An 18,669-nucleotide genomic window follows, 5' to 3' on the forward strand; every position below is an offset into this window, starting at 1 on the left:
CCCAGAATTGAATACTTGTTAAAAAAATAGCATCCTCATCCTGTGAAATAAAACCAAAAACAAACTAGGTTTTAAAATTCATTTGATCTTTGTTAGATGAAACAAATATTAGTGACTTGTTCTAAATTGGAGGCTTTGCATATCAGGGAAATAAAGAAAAAAGGTACTTCCTTCTTTAGATAGTTAATTTGGAGATTAATAAAAAAGGGGGAGCTTTTTCCAATTTTTCAAGGACTTAAATTTAGGACACATATTGTCATGTAACACAATCTATTGATTAATTGATGAACAGGATGCACACTATGTAACACAGTCAGAATTCACTTTCTTCAAATGAAATGTTCAAAATAACAATTCAATCATAACATTTTGTATTTATCTCATTTTATTTAAAGTCTAAAACCATAAACAAACAAAGTATAACTTTTCAAAATATGTGAAAAGAGCTTATATACTCTTTATAGATAACAGTTTTTGTAATAAATGAAATGAGCAATGAGAAGGGAACAGCAATAAAATAGTAGATAAGGAACCATCCCTTCACTGTCTGCATTCCAGGAATATGTGCTGATGTCAACATAGTTGCCTGTGGACATGCCTTGAAGACACATTGTATATTTCTTCAGTTTATCTTTAACTTCCTCTGAGAAGTAATTTTTTTGTTGTTGTTACAATCTTTTTCTTTATTCTGAAGGGTGTAGAGCCTCTGAAATTAATAGCTGTTAGTCATAGAAACTTAAGCAAAATTCAGTTACGAGATTATGAAGGTGTCTGACTATGTGCTGTGCTTCAAAAAAAAATCTGAAGATTAAGTTACTCAGAAAATGCTATACAAGATTAGATATATTTATAGAGATAGATAGAATAGTACAAGCCCTATTATTTATCTTCTTAACTAATATTATACAATACTTTTTTCCACACCAATAAACATTTTCTAATATTTATCTGTTATCTATGTCTGTTTCAAAAGTGCAAAAGAAAACACCATTAACTAGGCAATTCAAAAAATTTTATATACTCAGAACTTTTATTGATTTCAATATCATTGACCTCAGGTATAGAAACACTTACTGTTCTTTGCATTAGCCGAGGAGAGTCTGTTCCTTCCTCATTAAAACTTGATTCCGTATTGATTATATCCTCAATAACGTCCTCCATCTAACAAAATATAATACATTCAGGGTAACATGTATAATGATAAAAGTTGTGCTTTGTTTCTGAATTTAAAGAAAAAAATTTTAGTAAAAATTAATTTTTTTTTTTTACTATCTAAAGTTAAATGCACATCAAAACTCAGAATATTTCAGGACCTGAAATGAAGTAATCTTTGATCTGTGTTGCTTTTTCTTGCATTTGCTTCCACCAACTGGCAGGAGATGGCTGGGAAGTCACCCTTGGCTAGTCCCTCAGAAATCAGTATCCACATAAATATAATGTTTATCACGGAGTACCTCAAGCCACAGCCTCTTATACCCTTAATATGTGGAGAGGTGACATCCTACAAAGTTCTTTTTTTTAAAAAAAAAAGTGTTTTGATTGCATCTTATAAGTGGATATCCAAAATCAGTGGTCAAATTTGAATACAAATTACATAGAAACATGTTAAACTTTCCATAATGACCAATAAGAATAATACAATAATAACAATTACAAAACAACTATAGACACCTTAAACAGTCACAATAACAAACATTTATATAGTTCAGGAGGTGTGCTGGGTACTGGCCTATGTGCTTTGCATACATCGACCCGTTTAATCTTCACAACAATCCTGTGACATAGGTACTATCATTATCTCCACTGTAAAGATGAGAAACTGAGAGGAAAGAAAGTTTAATAATTTGTTCCAGAATATGTAGCTTGTGACTGACATAGGCGGAACTGAAAGCCTGGAAATCTGGCTCTATAATCTTAATTTAAATAAGCTTCCTACTCCTTTTCTCAACCCCTTTCTAAAACAGCCTTCCTCTCCTTCTGTACATTAGCTGGAGTTTCACAAAAGTTTTATTTTTAAAACAACATGCTATCCAACTCCCCTCCATTTCTCTTTAGCTAGTTCTCTCTCATTATGTTCTCTTTAGTGAAATTTTAAAATGTGAGGTAAATACAAAGAGAGTGAGGAAATGTTGCATTTCTATAACTGCCATACTCTGAGACTGCCATGACATGTGTAAACAACCAGGAGTAACTCTGAGAGATATATAAAAAATTTTTGTGATTCTGTTAATGTTACCTTCTATGCAAAATTTCTGAGAACTTTAGAGGATCAAAAGTTCAGAGACCTCTACTAAGACACCACCAAAGATCAAATGCCAAAAAAAAAAATCCAAACACTATTCACATATTCATTTAACAATTGCATATGGAGCAGAATTTATTTAAAGACCTTGTTGTAGATAGTTGAGCTATAGAAACAAACAGCACAAAGTCCCTGCTTTCATGGAGCTCAAACTCTTGAGAAAACAAGCATTAACAACTCACTATCAAAAAGTGGTCTGAAGAAATTAAAGCAGAAATTGAGAGAGCTTGATTAGAAGAAGTGTTGTTTTAAAAAATGGTCAGAGAAGGAATTACTAATATTTAAATAGAGGCTTGAATAACATGGGGAAAGGTAGTCTTTGGAAAGAAATAAAAAATTACTAGAACCCTAAGGTAGGAATAAGCTCAGAGTATTTGAGAAAGCGTGAGAGGGCTAATGAGAGTGAAATAGAGTGAGCTAGGGCAATAGAGATTTCAGACAAAGTTGAAAAGTAGGCAAGAAACTTGAATTGCAGGCCCTGGCTAGTTTGCTCAGTGGTAGAGCCTCAGTCAACAGTGTGGATATTTCAGGTTTGATTACTGGTCAGGGCACTCAGGAGAAGTGACTATCTACTTTTCCACCCCTCCCCTCTTGCTTCTTTTTCTCTCTATCTCTCTCTTCTTCTCCCATAGCCATGGTTCTGTTGGAGCAAGTTAGCCTGGCCTCTGAGGATAGCTCCATGGCCTCACTTTAGGTGCCAAAATAGCTTGGTTGTCAAACAATGGAGCAACAGTCCCAAATGGGCAGAGCATCACCCCATAGGGGGCTTGCCGGGTGGATCTTGGTCAGGGCACATGTGGGAGTCTGTATGTCTGCTCCCTGTTTCTCACTTAAGAAAAAAAAAAAAAAGGACCTTTCATTGTAGAATTCTCAAGGCCAATGCTGTCTTACAAAAATTTCTGCAATAATGGAATTTTCTTATATTTGTGATGTTAATACAGAAGCAACTAACCACATATGGCTACTGAGCCTTGAAATGTGCACTGTGTAATGGAGGGACTTAATTTTTAATTTTATTCAATTTTTAAAGATTGCATTGAATTTGAATTAATTTAAAGAGCCACACATGGTTAGTGGGTACCATATACAAGAGTATAGCTTTAGACCATCCTCTGGAATTTAGATGTTATTTCATATGCATTAAGAGATGTTTAAAGGACCTAGGATAATCAGTATGCATGCTTGTTTCTTTTGGTTAGTCTAGTCTCCAAAAGTTTTACAGTGTATTATTGATTGTTACTAAACTCACATTTTAATTTCATGATATTTCTTTTCCTTATATTTCCTTCAGAGGAGACTATTTTTATACTTTGCACCTATCGTCCCAAGCAAAGTCTCTTTCCATCCTTACTTATGCCCCTGTGCCCACCTCCACTTAGTCCCCAGCCCCCTTCCCTATGCTGGATCAAAAAAGAAAAATGGCAAATAAGGAAACAAAAAGTACAGTAACTTTAAAAAAACATGAAAAATATAAATGTTAAATCCTAATAGTAAACTAATTATAAGAATGCAATTAAGTAACATACTGATTAAGAATCTCTCTCTTGCCCTGGCCGGTTGGCTCAGCGGTAGAGCATTGGCCTGGTGTGCAGGGGACCCGGGTTCGATTCCTGGCCAGGGCACATAGGAGAAGAGCCCATTTGCTTCTCCACCCCCCCACCTCCTTCCTCTCTGTCTCTCTCTCTTCCCTTCCCACAGCCAAGGCTCCATTGAAGCAAAGATGGCCCGGGCGCTGGGGATGGCTCCTTGGCCTCTGCCCCAGGCGCTAGAGTGGCTCTGGTCGTGGCAGAGAGACACCCTGGAGGGGCAGAGCATCGCCCCCTGGTGGGCGTGCCGGGTGGATCCCGGTCGGGTGCATGCAGGAGTCTGTCTGACTGTCTCTCCCCGTTTCCAGCTTCAGAAAAATACAAAAGAAAAAAAAAAAGAATCTATCTCTTATTTGATTTTTAAAAAGTATTGCATAGTACATATATAATATATATCATACATATATATGACATATTTCAAATGAAACAATAAAGCTGAAAACAAAGTGAAAAGTTGCCCCACAAATATGACCACAAGGAAAGCTACAGTAGCAGTTTTAGTATTAAACCATATGAAATTCAAGGTAAAAGTTTAAAGTAAAAATAACAGCAAGTGATCATAAATGCATAGGTAACTAAAAATACCTACAGTTAAAACTGTCAGAATTCTATGCAAACATAAAGCGATGGTTTTAGATGAACATTTTAGCTCACTACTCTCAAGACTGTAAATCTGAATTTGGCTTGCTCTGCACCTATCCTCTAGGCCATGCCCTGGGTCTTGTCATCCTCTAAATTACTCCATTTCCAAAATCTTAAATTCCATTTTCTCACTCATCAAATGCAATCTGCCTTTTAGACCCTCTGGCAGATAACTGAAAAGAAATATTTTTTTATGATTTGCTGTGCCTTTGTCCTATTATCTTTTTGCTCAACCACTCCAAATATCCCTGGAGTTCAATCTGTCCCCATTCTGTTAACTCTGAATTCAGAATGGAAAGTTTTCTGCCCCACCACCATTCAACTGAAATTCCTTTTGTTTTTGTTTTTTTTTTTGTTTGTTTTTTACTTCTTTACTTCTAAATTCTTTTTATTTTTTTTCTGCTTTTCCAAGTGAGAGAATGGGTGACAGAGAGACAGACCCCTACTTGAGCCCTGGAATCTACCTGGCTACTTCTGTCTGGGACCGTTGCTCTGCCCATCTGGGACCATGCTCGTAACAGCTATTTTTTAGCACCTGAGGGAGATGCTCCATGGAGCCATCCTCAGTGTCCCGGGCCATGCACTTGAACCAATCGAGCAATAGCTGCAAGAATGGAAGAGAGAGAGAGGTAGGAGAGGGAAGGGTGGAGGAGCAGATGGTGACTTCTTCTGTGTGCCCTGACAGGAATTTTACTAGTCTCAGCTGCTTCATTTGACTAACTTTTTGGCTTCAGTGACACCTGGTTATCTGCTACTTTGTCTTTATGGCCTCTCTCCTCTGAGCAGTTTTAAATGTTGGTGACATTCTCAGTCCTTCCCATCTTTGGATGACTACTCTCCTCACTGTTTTCATGCTCTCCAGAAACCTTCTCATTTAGGTTTTCAAGTACCACCTACACGCTGACAACTCTCAAATCTCTTTCCCAGTCTAGATTATTTCTCTTTCAGGCAAAATTGGCTACCTAGTTGTCACCAGCATCTCCACATGGTGGTCTCACAGACACTTAGCCCTAACATTTTCAAATGGAGGACCTCATCATCTCTCACTGCACTAGTCAAATAACCCCTCAACTTCAGGCTTCTTCCCCTGCATAGCTGAGAAAGTGATATTAAAGTCAAATCTCATTATGTCACTACAGCCCCCACATTTAATCCCTTAAAGGATTTGATATTGTTTAACATGGAGTACCAGCCTTTCTGTGATTTGTCTCTTGCCTACTTCTGGTCTCTTACCACAATCTGCTTCTGACCTCCTGCTCGTCTCATGCTCTTTCCCATCTCTAGACCTGGTTTATGCCATCTCACCTCGCTCAATACCCAAGTGGCCATTTTCTTCTAAGTCTTACTGTTAATACACTTCTGATAAGAACAGCAGTTCTGTTATCTACACATACTGTTGCCCTTTCTACATAATGTTAAAATTATTTGTTTACTTTTTTCTCTTTCTCTCAACTTGGAGGTCCTAGAAGGTACCGAAGATGAGAAAAACAAGACAAGGAGTAATTTAAATGGAGCATGTGCTGTGGAAATGCTATGAATTTTATCCATATGATGATATAGGTGTTGCTATGATAACTCAAAGAATAAAAAAATCTGAAATAAATTTTCAAGAGTGTATTGGAATTATAGAGACAAAAGGTAAAGAATGAATGACTAATGGGTAAAGAAAAGATGCAAAAAGATAAAATCTGGCCACTGTGAGAATCCTCTGGCTCAAACTGATGGGCTAAAACACAGAGCAGCATCATATGTCTAGGTCAGGAGGCAAGGGTTAAGTATGGAAGGTTTCTGTTTCTGTGTATCATGAGTACAAATTTGAATTTTAGCCTGCAAAGACCCATGTGATAAAATGCTTCTTTAGATTTTTGTATTTAGTTGTCCCAGAGACATTTAATCACCAACCTACTCCCAGTTCTAAACCCTAAATCTTAAATCTAAGGATCCTCTCTCTCACCGACTTATTTTGTGGTAGCTATGATTTCTGGTGTTTTCTTTGAATTAATGATGTGCTTCCTAATGTCACAGGAGGACAAGCTCAAGACAAAGAAACACCAAAAGACAACAACATTTACCATCTCCTGAGCAGCCGCACAGCCCTTGTGTAAAGAACTTGAAAAATGTAAGCATCAAACAAGTTTTCAAAGTATAGAAATGTTGATGCGAACGGTTAAGAATTGAGACCATGCAGCTAGTAAGTGGTAGTTATAACCTCATGCTGTATGATGCTAAAGAGCAGGGGTTCCCAAACTTTTTACACAGGGGGCCAGTTCACTGTCCCTCAGACCGTCAGAGGGCTGCCACATACAGTGCTCCTCTCACTGACAACCAATGAAAGAGGTGCCCCTTCTGGAAGTGTGGAGGGGGACTGGATAAATGGCCTCAGGGGGGCCACATGTGGCCCGCAGGCCATAGTTTGGGGATGCCTGCAAGAGTGTATAATTTCTGCTTTGTTACACAGACTCCTAGCACGAAAGAATTCTGAAAAATTGCAAAACATAGAATACCTCTTAGCTAATAAAGATAACAAGAATGTGAATGATGGCAGTATGTGAAAATGTGTACATGACAAATGAAATTCAAAGAGACCACACACTGATTGAAACTATAACAGATCAATTTATATTATGATTAAATGGGCATCAAGGAGGAAAGAGACTTCTATATGCATATTTTGTAGTGTAATGATTTAAAAAAAAGAAAAAAAAATTGTCTGTAGCTAATGCACTCATTGCCCTAGATGACTCTAGGGGCTTTCAACCTTCCATGCCATGCAATTCCTTTGACTGATGCTACCTAAAAGGCCACAAAAATCACATTAATTTCCTTTATAATGTTTAAAGATAAGCAGTGTATCTAAAAAATAAAAACATTTACTAAGAAAAACTAAGAAGACAGACATATGTTAGTTATCCTTTCTTAGTTTTTAGAACACATGTTTCATAAGCTATATAGTAAGATCATTTTCTGGGTTTTGCCTCGAATTGGTTGGCATATCATATCCTATGGGATTTGTCATTTTCCTTTAGAAATTACTCTTCCACACAAGAAAATGAACTTTGGAAGAAGGTGGTTGTAAAATAAATTGTATTGGGTTAGTTTTAATATTTACTGTACAGATGATTTTCATCCTAGATATATTTTTATGATCTTCACAGAGTGAATAGAGAAATTAGTTCAACATTCAGGGAGGGGATTCTTTTATATACACACTTTTGAAAAGTTTAAGTAAATATACATGTAGAGATTTATATTCAGTTTTAGATTTCAGTGAGTCCTGTTTTATGGTCTTTTTATATTTCATTAAATAATCTATCAGGACGTTATTCTTTTCTTTTTCTTAGACTAACAGAAAATTTACACACAAAAAAAAAATCTTTCTCTATTTGGAATTCAAATAATGGGACACTGAATATTACTCTTTTGTACCCTGAGGCTACAGACTTAATAGCTAAAAAGCAGCAACCTGAAATCAGTAATATCCATCAGGAATGTTAGATTGGGAGATGAAATCTAGGAGATCATGGATCCATTCAACAAATCAAGTGAAACAAAAAAAGGAAAAAGGCATGAATAGAAAGCTCAGTTATTAATGTAGTTTTTCTACATTGAGATGTTTAAAAAAAAAAGTATGTTCCCAGGTTCTAGTTCTTTCTCATTTCCATTGACTCTTTGACATTTTTTTAGGGCTCACTTACAAGTAAGTCACAATAAATATAAACTCTCTGAACTTAGATACTCTCATTTATTTTATATCCTCAGTGCCTCTTAATTCCTCTTACTTAGTAAACTGTAGGAACATGTTTTGAAAATAGAAATCAATAAATATATAATTAATAGTAAAAAATCCATATAATTCCACAAAATGTTAAGTGCAAGAGATTATTAGTCTTATTTTAATGAACATTTCTGGAGCACATATTTACTACTATTTAAACAACGTCTGCTTGTTTTATCTTAATATGTATCTAAGATAATATAACTGTTGACAAATATATTTAACTAAACGTACCAACATGCATCAGTTAAAAATCTGGAGGAATAGCTCAGTTGCTAAGTTCCCCCGAGCCTTGAGAATCTCAATTTCACACAGGTTCCTTGGCCAGAAGAAGCAGAGTTGGGAAGAGAAGCCCACACAACACCGGGCTATGAAAACCAGTGAGAATTAATAATTCAATTATTTTTATTTTCTTTACTGATCAATTAATTGATTTTAGAAAGAGAAGAAGGAATAGAAAGAGAAAGAAAGAGATTGATTTATTGTTTCACTTATTTACACATTCATTGGTTGATTCTTGTATGTATGTGCCCTGAATGGGAATTGAACGCACATCGTTGGCATATCAGGATTACGCTCTAACCAACTGAGCCATCTGGCTGAGGCTGAAAATGAGTAAGTAGTCTGTCCACTAGAGACAACAGTCTGCTAGAAACTCAGGTGCCCTTCTAAAGGGCCACACACAAAATCTCATTCATGATCACCCACCGCAGGCACCGTGGAGGATTAGCAGATCAAAGTAAACTAGAGTCATACAGGGAGGGATTGGGTATTGTGGCTTTTGTGGAGAGGAATGATAGAACAGCCACCAAAGTCTCTGTGTTGAGTACCTCTCCTACAGCAGCACCCAGGGATGTTACCGTTGCTGGGTGGAGCACACCTCTTCATACAGCATCAGCCTGGGGAAATGCACTAGCCCCACCCTTCTGATTCCTCGTGGCTGTAGTCTGCCAAGCATGCACATTCCAGAGGAGTCTGCAGGCTGCAAGCAGACTGGGCCCAAAATAAAGATGTCCACGGAGGGCTCTTGAGCAGGTGTGGGTAAGTGCTAGGGCTGTCAGACTGAGTTGTGTGGGTCCAGAGTAAGAGCCTTTTTTCCTTTGCCTGCCTAACAGGTGCCACCTTTCTTATGCAGAACCGTCCTCCACATGGCCAAATATTGTTCTATTTTAGATGGAATCTGTTAGCCTCATCCTGAGTGGAGGATTTAACAGCGAGTGCTCTGGGTGCACGCCCTGGGCCCCGACTTCTTAAGGGCCCCACAAAACCCCAACTTTACACTTTTTTCTAATGACACCAAGTTTGGGTTCATATGTGCAATTTTAACATTAATGATACATAATATTTTTTATTTATTTAAAAATGTGGGCCCTGGCCAGTTGGCTCAGCGGTAGAGCATCGGCCTGGCGTGTGGGGGACCCGGGTTCGATTCCCGGCCAGGGCACATAGGAGAAGCGCCCATTTGCTTCTCCACCCCTCTCTCTCTCCTTCTTCTCTGTCTCTCTCTTCCCCTCCCGCAGCCAAGGCTCCATTGGAGCAAAGATGGCCCGGGCACTGGGGATGGCTCCTTGGCCTCTGCCCCAGGCGCTAGAGTGGCTCTGGTTATGGCAGAGCGACCCCCCCCCGGAGGGGCAGAGCATCACCCCCTGGTGGGCAGAGCGTTGCCCCTGGTGGGCGTGCCGGGTGGATCCCGGTTGGGCGCATGCGAGAGTCTGTCAGACTGTCTCTCCCCGTTTCCAGCTTCAGAAAAATACAAAAAAACAAAACAAAACAAAACAAAAAAACTTATTAAAAATGTGGTTGACATGTATTTTTATTTTCCCTGTCTCTTTTTTTTAAGGGGCCCAATATTTTCTTCTGTGCCCGGAACCTCCACCAACCTTAAATCTACTTTTGCTCATCCTGATAACTCCCTGAGACCTGGCTCTACCACAAAGGCCCACAGGATTCCAGTGGCTAGAGGCTTACCATTGCTAAATGGCCTCAGACCCAGCACTAGCACTAAGTTTGCATCCGTCTCAACCTGATGAACACCACTAACCCCTACCAGGTGACACACTAAGAACCTACATCAGACAGCTCGCATACTGCCACAGCCTCTTTCAGTACTGAGCCTAACAGGTAGCTGGCTACCAGAGGTGGGTGGTGAGGTTCCTTGGGCTTTTTTAACCTGGCCTAAGACTCAGTGCTGCTGGAAGTTGGCCATGGTATGAATCCTAGACCCTCCCATGGGTGCCCAGGCCTAGCAGAAGTAGCTCAAAACTATGGATCACTTTGGAGCTCCTAACAGGTAACCTGGGACCATTTACAGGCAGCATTTGATATTGACCTCCACCAGAGTCCTTCCCAAAATACCCCAGGACCAACACACCCACCTGAGGCAGACGTCAAACCACATCAGAGCATGACCCAGTCAGTTCCACAAGCTAAAATCTCGGCCAGCACTTTGACCCTGCTGAGGCTAATTTCACTTTGTGGTGTCAGCCACTGCATAACAACTCATATACTATGGTTCAGGTCAATTTCCACAGTCAACCAGCCAGAGGTCAACAGGCCAACAATAATCAAGACAACTACCCAAAAAGGGCTCACTTAACCCACACAAAAGGCATTCCTGAAGCACCCAGCCAAGGTGATCAGGGAGATTGTGCTAATGAGCCCTACAGGATAACTACCACACCAGGCTACCGTACCAGGACTGGGAAACATAATAGATCTACCAAATGTACAGAAATAAATACAGAGACACAGTCAACATGGGGGAACATAAACATGTCCCCAAATGAAACAAAAGGAGAAATCCCCAATAAATGAAATAGAGGCAAGCAATCTACCAGATAGAAAGTTCAAAACAATGAATATAAAGTTATAAGGATGCTCAAGGTACTTAGGAAAAGAATAAATAAACTAAGCGAAAACTTAAAGAGATAGCATAAGAAAGGACACAGAAACCATAAAAAGGTCAGAAATAAATAATACAATATCTGAAATAAAGAATAGACTTTAAGAAAGCTACAACAGATGAGATGAAGCACAGGAGTGAAGGATACTTGGAAGTCAAGGCAGCAGAAAACACCCAATCAGAGCAGCAAAAAAGAATTTTAAAAATGATGATAGTCTATGGGATCTCTGGGACAACAAAGTATAAGTTTCATAGGGGTATCAATACATAAAAAGAGAGCAAAGGATTGTGAACTTATTTAAATAAGTACTAACTGAAAACTTCTTTGCTGACCAGGCGGTCGCCCGGCTTGAATATGGTCACTGGCTTGAGCCCAAAGGTTGTAGGCTTGAGCCCAAAGGTTGCTGACTTGAACCCAAGTTTGCTGGCTTGAGCAAGGGGTCAGTCGCTCAGCTGGAGATGCCCGGTCAAGGCACATATGAGAAAGCAATCAGTGAACAACTAAAGTATTGCAATTACAAGTTGATGCTTCTCCTGTCTCTCCTTTCCTGTCTATCTGTCACTGTCTGTCTCTCTCTTTCACTAATAAATATATATATATATATATACACACACACAAACAAAAAACTTCCTTAACATGGTGAAGAAAAAAGATACACAAGTCCAGGAAACAGAGAAAGTCCCAAACAAGATGAACCCTAAAAGGCCCACACAAAATCACATCATAATTAAAATGGCAAATTAAAATGTCAGAGAAAATCTTAAAAGCTGCAAAAGAACAACGATTAGGTGCCTACAAAAGGGCTCCCATAAAACTGTCAGCTGATTTCTCTCAGAAGCATTTCGGGCCAGAAGACTTTGGCACAAAATATGCAAAGTGATGAAACAAAGGACCTATAATCAAGATTAGTCTACCCAGCAAGGCTATCATTTAAAATCAAAAGAGAGCCTGAACTGTGGTGGCACCGTGGATAAAGCACAAACAGCGAATATGGAAGTCACTGTTTCAAAACCCCGGACTTGCCAGGCCAAGGCACATACAAGAAGAAATTAGCATGAGTTAAGGCTTTCCCCTTCTCTCTCTATCTGCTCTCAAAAAATAATAAACAAAATTCTTTAAAAGAGAAATAATGAGCTTTACAGAATAGGAAACACTAAAGAAATTCATCACTACCAAAACAGTAACACAAAAAATTTTAAAAGTTTGCCTTTAAGAAGAAAAAAGGGAAGAAAAACGTAATTTAAAAGAATAAAATATTGAATATCAACCAATGTGTATTTATCAATGATCACTATAAATGTAATTGGAGTAAAAGCTCCAATAAAAAACATATGGTAGCTGAATGGATAAGAAAGCAAAATCTGTATATATGCTGTCTACAACAGACCCACTTCAGAACAAAAGACACACAGATAGAAAGTAGGATAGAAAAAGGTATTTCAGCCTGACCAGGTAGTGGTGCAGTGGATGCAGGCATCCCCAAACTATGGCCCCCAGGCCGCATGCGGCCCCTTGAGGCCATTTATCCACACCCCCCACCGCACTTTCGGAAGGGGCACCTCTTTCATTGGTGGTCAGTGAGAGGAGCACTGTATGTGGTGGCCCTCCAACAGTCTGAGGGACAGTGAACTGGCCCCCTGTGTAAAAAGTTTGGGGAACCCTCATAGAGAGTCAGACTGGGATGCAGAGGATCCAAGTTCGAACCCCAAGGTTGCTGGCTTGAGCACAGGCTCACCAGCTTGAACATGGGGTCACTGGCTTGAGTGTGGGATCATAGACATGACCCCATAGTCGCTGGTTTGAACCCCAAGATTGCTGGCTTGAAGCCCATGGTTGCTGATTTGAACAAGGGGTTCACTCGCTCTGCTGTAGCCCTCCAGTCAAGGCACAAATGAGAAGCAATTAATCAACAACTAAGGTGCCACAAGGAAGACTTGATGCTTTTCGTCTCTCTCCCTTCCTGTCTGTCCATCTCTCTGTCTCTCCTTTGTCTCTGTCACACACACACACACACACACACAAACACACACACACATACACACAAAAGAAATTTCATGCTAATGAAAATTTTAAAGAAGTTGAGCTAGCAATACTTATATCTGACAAAATAGACTTTAAAACAAAGGTTATAAAAAGAGACAATGAAAGACAATAAAATCTTATCATTTGTGATAAAATGAATGGATCTAAAACATGTTAACTGAAATAAGTCAGTCAGAAACATGCAAATATCATATTATTTCACTTACATGTAAAATCTAAAGAACAAAATAAATGAACAAAACAGAAACAGACTCATAGATACAGAATATAGACTGATAGTTGCCAGAGTGGAGGTGGCATGAGAGAATGGGTAAAAAAGGTAAAGGAACTGGGAAGCACAAATTGGTAGTTACAAAATAGTCACAGGGATGTAAGGTAGAGCACAGAGAATATAGTAATAATAACTATGTATGGTACCAGGTAGGTACTGGAAATATCAGGGAGACCACTTTTTTTGGTTTTTGTTGTTTTTTTTACTTTACAGAGACAGCGAGAGAGAGAGAGAGAGAGAGAGAGAGAGAGAAAGGAACGGAGAGAGATAAGATGCATCAGTCATGAGTTTTTCATTGCAACACCTTAGTTGTTCATTGATTGCTTTCTCATATGTGCCTTGACCGTGGGCCTTCAGCCAACCAAGTAACCCCTTGCTTGAGCCAGCGACCTTGGGTCCAAGCTGGTGAGCTTTGCTCAAACCAGATGAGCCCGCGCTCAAGCTGGCAACCTCGGGGTCTCAAACCTGGGTCCTCCACATCCCAGTCCAATGCTCTATCCACTGCACCACCACCTGGTCAGGCAGGGAGACCACTTTTTAAAGTATAGAATAGGCCCTTGCTGGTTGGCTCAGTGGTAGAACCATGGATATCCAGGGCTCTATTCCCAGCCAGGGCACTCAGGAGAAGCAATCATCTGCTTCTCCACCCCTCTCTCCCTTCTCTCTTCTCCCACAGCCATGACTTGAAAGGTTCAAGTAAGTTGGCCCCAGGCACTGAGGATGGCTCCATAGCCTCGCTTGAGGTGCTAAGGTGGCTCCATTGTCAAGCAACGGAGCAGTGGCTCCAGATGGGCAGAGCGTCCCCCTGTAGGAAGCTTGCCAGGTGGATCCCAGTTGGGGCACCTGTGATAGTCTGTCTGTCTGCCTCCCTGCCTCTCACTAAAGAAAAAAAATAAAAATAAGTAAATAAAGTATAGAATTATCTAACCACTATGTGGTACAACTGAAACTAAAAAGGGAAAATAATGCTTATTGATGAAAATGGTCATCGTATAGGGTCTATAGGCAGGTCCCATAAGTTAGTATTTTATTTCTATTAATAAAACCCAAATAACTCCAGAGCAAACTTTGATTTTTGTCATTAAAGTGATGAGTCTAGGTTTCAGTATGGACAATGGACCCATAAGTCACTCAGTGAATGTTAAATACTTTACTTTTGAAGAACTGTGCCTGTCTCTCAGCTGAGAGAAATCGGTTTTATAAAAGAAATTATTCTAATTGTTTACTCTTTCTAGCAAAGATCTTTCCATGATGCCTCCCAAAAAAGCTAAATCTTTTTAATATATATTACTATCGGAGATTATTTAGACTTACATTGATACATAACTAATATAAAAATTAAAAGGAACTGTTGTATTTATTATACAAAATTAATGTGTATAACCAATTATTACAAATTAATAAATTAAGGCACTTCTTTTGTTAAGTAAATTTGCATTTGGAATTTCAACTTCAATTTCTTGAATGCTTTTTTTTCAAAAACTCATTATACATTTTCATAAGCAGCTGGTAGACCTACATGCCACTCCACATCGTCATCTTCTTCCCCCAGAGTCAGCGGCTTGGTGAGTGGGTTTCTGGTGAGGCCAGCGTCACTCTCGGGAGAAGGGTGTTCATGCTGCGGCACAGGCCCACAGCTTTGCGTTGGAGCGTGGGACCGTTTAAAAGTCTGGGTGATGATCTGGTGGTCAAGAGTCATGAAGGGTTTTACTTGCTGTCTTTGGATTTTCTGTAGCTGAGTCCTCGCAGGATTTTCCAGGTGAGTGGGGACCTACAAAACAGAAACCAAACAATTGCAATGTGTAGCATCATCTGGTATTTCAAAGTTCCGTTTTTAGCAATTGAATTATTGAAAAAACACACTGTACAATGAAGTTTTTTTTTAAATTTATGGTCTAAGTTTACTAAAATATTTTAAATGTTAACCTTGTTCTCAAGAATAGTCCTGAAAATTACACGCAACTGGAATAAAATTTGTAATAAGTAGGTATGTAGCAATATTTTTTGAGGGTCTACAAAAGAAAGGCTGAAATAATACAAGGAAAGCAGAGCTGATACATTATTATTAGTTTTTTAAGAGTATTTAATATTAAAAATTTATTCTATGTGCTATAATCATAACAACCATTTAATTAAAATTTAAAAATTATCTAAAAGTAGCATAAACTAGAAATATACACACTAAATATTAAATGTGATACTTTATGGGCGGGAAAAATCTAGGTGATTTTAATTTTTTAATTATTTTGTTTCTAAACTCTTCCATATTCTCACCTTATAATATCACTTTGATAGAGTCATTATGAATGACAGAAAAAAAAGCATTCAGAAAAATATCTGACCAGCTAAGCAACTGTCCAATATTTTGAAGCTACTTTTCAAAACATAGACTTAAAATTCTGGGCATCTTCAGTCTAGCTCTCATAGTTAAGAACATACCATTATTTGTATGAAGACAATTTTAAGAATTCCAAGTTTTCTCTTTAAAAGCCTCTGAACGTATTACCACCTGCCAGTCCCCTTTATATTAACGATGCTGTGATGTGGATACATTTTCCTCAAGTGGCCTATATATAACCTACTTAATATTTCCCTCATGTTAAACAATAGTAAAGATTGCTGCACAGAGCTTTTTTTTTTTATTTCAGTTACACAAACTACTCCTTAAAGCCCTTAGCATGCCCAGATAAATAACATTTATGAAGTGTTTTGCATTTAAATTAGCTGGTTTGGGATACAATATTGTAATGGTTACTTTAGTTTAATTCTGTTATGCTGACATTTTTAGCATTATTTTAATTGTGCTACCATAAAATAATTTTTCAGTCATATAAAAAAGATTAAGATCGGTAATAAAGATTACATATATTACTAATTATATTGCTGTGAACTTTAAAGTTGTAAAATAACATTGCATTAAAAAACCAAGGGGTAATTTCTTTAGCTTAGATATTTAGATTATCCTACAATTTTATATTAATTCTTCTGAATATGTGTACATTTATAGAATATACAGTATAAATATGTTCATATTCACAAATCAGAATCTTTTACAGAATGTAGTAATTGTATATATTTCTAAGGAAAGTCTGTTGAATTAGAATTTATAATACTTTTCACCCACCAACTCTAAAAGGCTTCATTGGAGTACTTATATGCCATGTTACATCAGGAATACAAGAGAAGTCATAAATGTGATCCTAGGGCCTAGAAGTATTCCATCTAAGGTAGTGTTATTATCAACCACAGCAAAAGCAACAATAATTGTAATTATATGCCTCAGGTACCAGGCACTGTGCTAAGCAACTTCCCCACATTATTTCATTTAATCCTTGTTAGAACCTTCAGAGATCGATATCACTAGTGTCTCCCTGACAGCATAGGGATGAAGCCATTGAGACTCAGAGATTAGGTGACATGCCTATTGTTACTCCTCATGTAAGGGATGAAGTCAGAATACACAGCCTCCCTTCCTAAACATTACATATATTGGCTCAGTAATGTATACACAAATTAAAAATGTCACAAAAAAGCAGTGGGAGGAGGAAATAAATACAAATCAGGCGTTGGAAAGAGATGATCCTTCACCGGAAGCAAAAGGAACGAAAGCTCAAAAGCAAAAGATCAAAATGAGAGAAGACAAGAAGTTGGGAGACAGTCACAGAGTTAGTCATGGAAAGGAACTCACACGAATACCTCCCTTTCTCAAAACAAGATTACCATTTTGTGGTCTTTAGACCACTGTGAACAGAGACAACATAAAATATAAAATAGAACCAAATTTAATTCTGCCTAAATTATTGGTTATTTATAGGGAATTCCAAGTATTTAGCAGGCAGAAGTGAGACTGGCTTGACCTCATCTATACAACACATGTCAACTAAGAGGAACCTAAGAACTGAGTGGAGCAGAGAAAGAATCAATGGCGGCCCTGGCTGGTTGGCTCAGTGGCCTGGCATGCAGGAATCCTGGGTTCGATTCCCAGCCAGGGCACACAAGAGAGGCACCCATCTGCTTCTCCACCCCTCCCCCTCTCCTTCCTCTCTGTCTCTCTCTTCCCCTCCCGCAGCCAAGGCTCCATTGGAGCAAAGATGGCCTGGGCGCTGGGGATGGCTCTGTGGCCTCTGCTTCAGGCACTAGAATGGCTCTGGATGCAACAGAGCGATGCCCCAGAGGGGCAGAGCATAGCCCCTTGGTGGGCATGCCGGGTGGATCCCGGTCAGGCGCATGCGGGAGTCTGTCTGACTACCTCCCTGTTTCCAGCTTCGGAAAAATGAAAAAAAATAAAAAATAAAAAAATAAAAATAAAAAATAAAAAAAAAATAAAAATAAAAAATAAAAAAGAATTAATGGCATGTGATTAGTCCACTTCCCCCAAAATTTCTCTGTCTTTCCAATCATAGACATGTCAGAACAATGAGACATTTGAGTGTAAAATATCAGTAAAACCACAAGAGCCAATTTTAAAATAATTTTTAATTGCCTGGGATCTAAAGATAGAACCATAAAACTGTCCATTGCATTTGTTTTACTGAAGGTCAAGGATCTGTTTGGATGAAGTAAATAAAATTATAGGTTGCTATTGTTCAATTATTCACTTATGTAAGACATGTTTTGATGCCCAGCATATGTTTACAGAGTGGTACACTGAAGGTAAAGGAGATAACTGTGGTATCCGCCTTTGAAGAGTTTGAGGTCTAGTCACAGTCTAGACAAGGATAAAAAGTATGTGATCTCCAAGAGAAAGTATATAAGTATTGTGCTTATCTTGCTGGCTGCTGTACTGCCATGTTTCCTAAATATAACCCAGATAATGCCACACAGTGAGCTTTTAAAAATAGGTATCTGCATATATTCAATGAATGACTGAATGAATGAGTCATCAGAATACAGTGTATGGTTAACTATAGTGACCACGGAGAGCTTTGGGAATCCAAAGAGGACCAGATAAGCTCCATTAGAATACCAGTCTTAACCTAGAAGGCTGAAGCAGCTATAGCTTGTGACTTGGTTATTAAAGTCTCAAAGAGATTGAGACCATGCAGATGTAGGGAAATTTTGCTATTAAAAACAATAAGTAAATCGTGCCTCCAATCTCTGAATTATATCTCTACATTATCACTCTGCCACTGAAACTAAATATAATG

At 38.6% G+C, this 18,669-nt stretch overlaps 1 protein-coding gene across 3 annotated transcripts in view; it reads right to left on the reverse strand.

Annotated features, from left to right (window-relative positions):
* TFEC (transcription factor EC) overlaps positions 1–18,669 on the reverse strand; it is an 81,335-nt gene that overhangs the window by 34,468 nt on the left and 28,198 nt on the right. For 2 of the 3 annotated variants that reach the window (XM_066255240.1, XM_066255242.1), the window contains exons 2-3: positions 15,042–15,293; positions 1,075–1,161 (exon numbers count right to left, since the gene is read on the reverse strand). In XM_066255240.1, coding sequence (XP_066111337.1) covers positions 1,075–1,161; positions 15,042–15,293 — 339 coding nt within the window. The remainder of the gene's footprint in view (positions 1–1,074; positions 1,162–15,041; positions 15,294–18,669) is intronic. The other variant, XM_066255241.1, reaches the window with a different exon arrangement.

This window comes from Saccopteryx bilineata, chromosome 2 (assembly GCF_036850765.1).
Source record: "Saccopteryx bilineata isolate mSacBil1 chromosome 2, mSacBil1_pri_phased_curated, whole genome shotgun sequence".
In the NCBI taxonomy this organism is placed as follows: Eukaryota; Metazoa; Chordata; class Mammalia; order Chiroptera; family Emballonuridae; genus Saccopteryx; species Saccopteryx bilineata.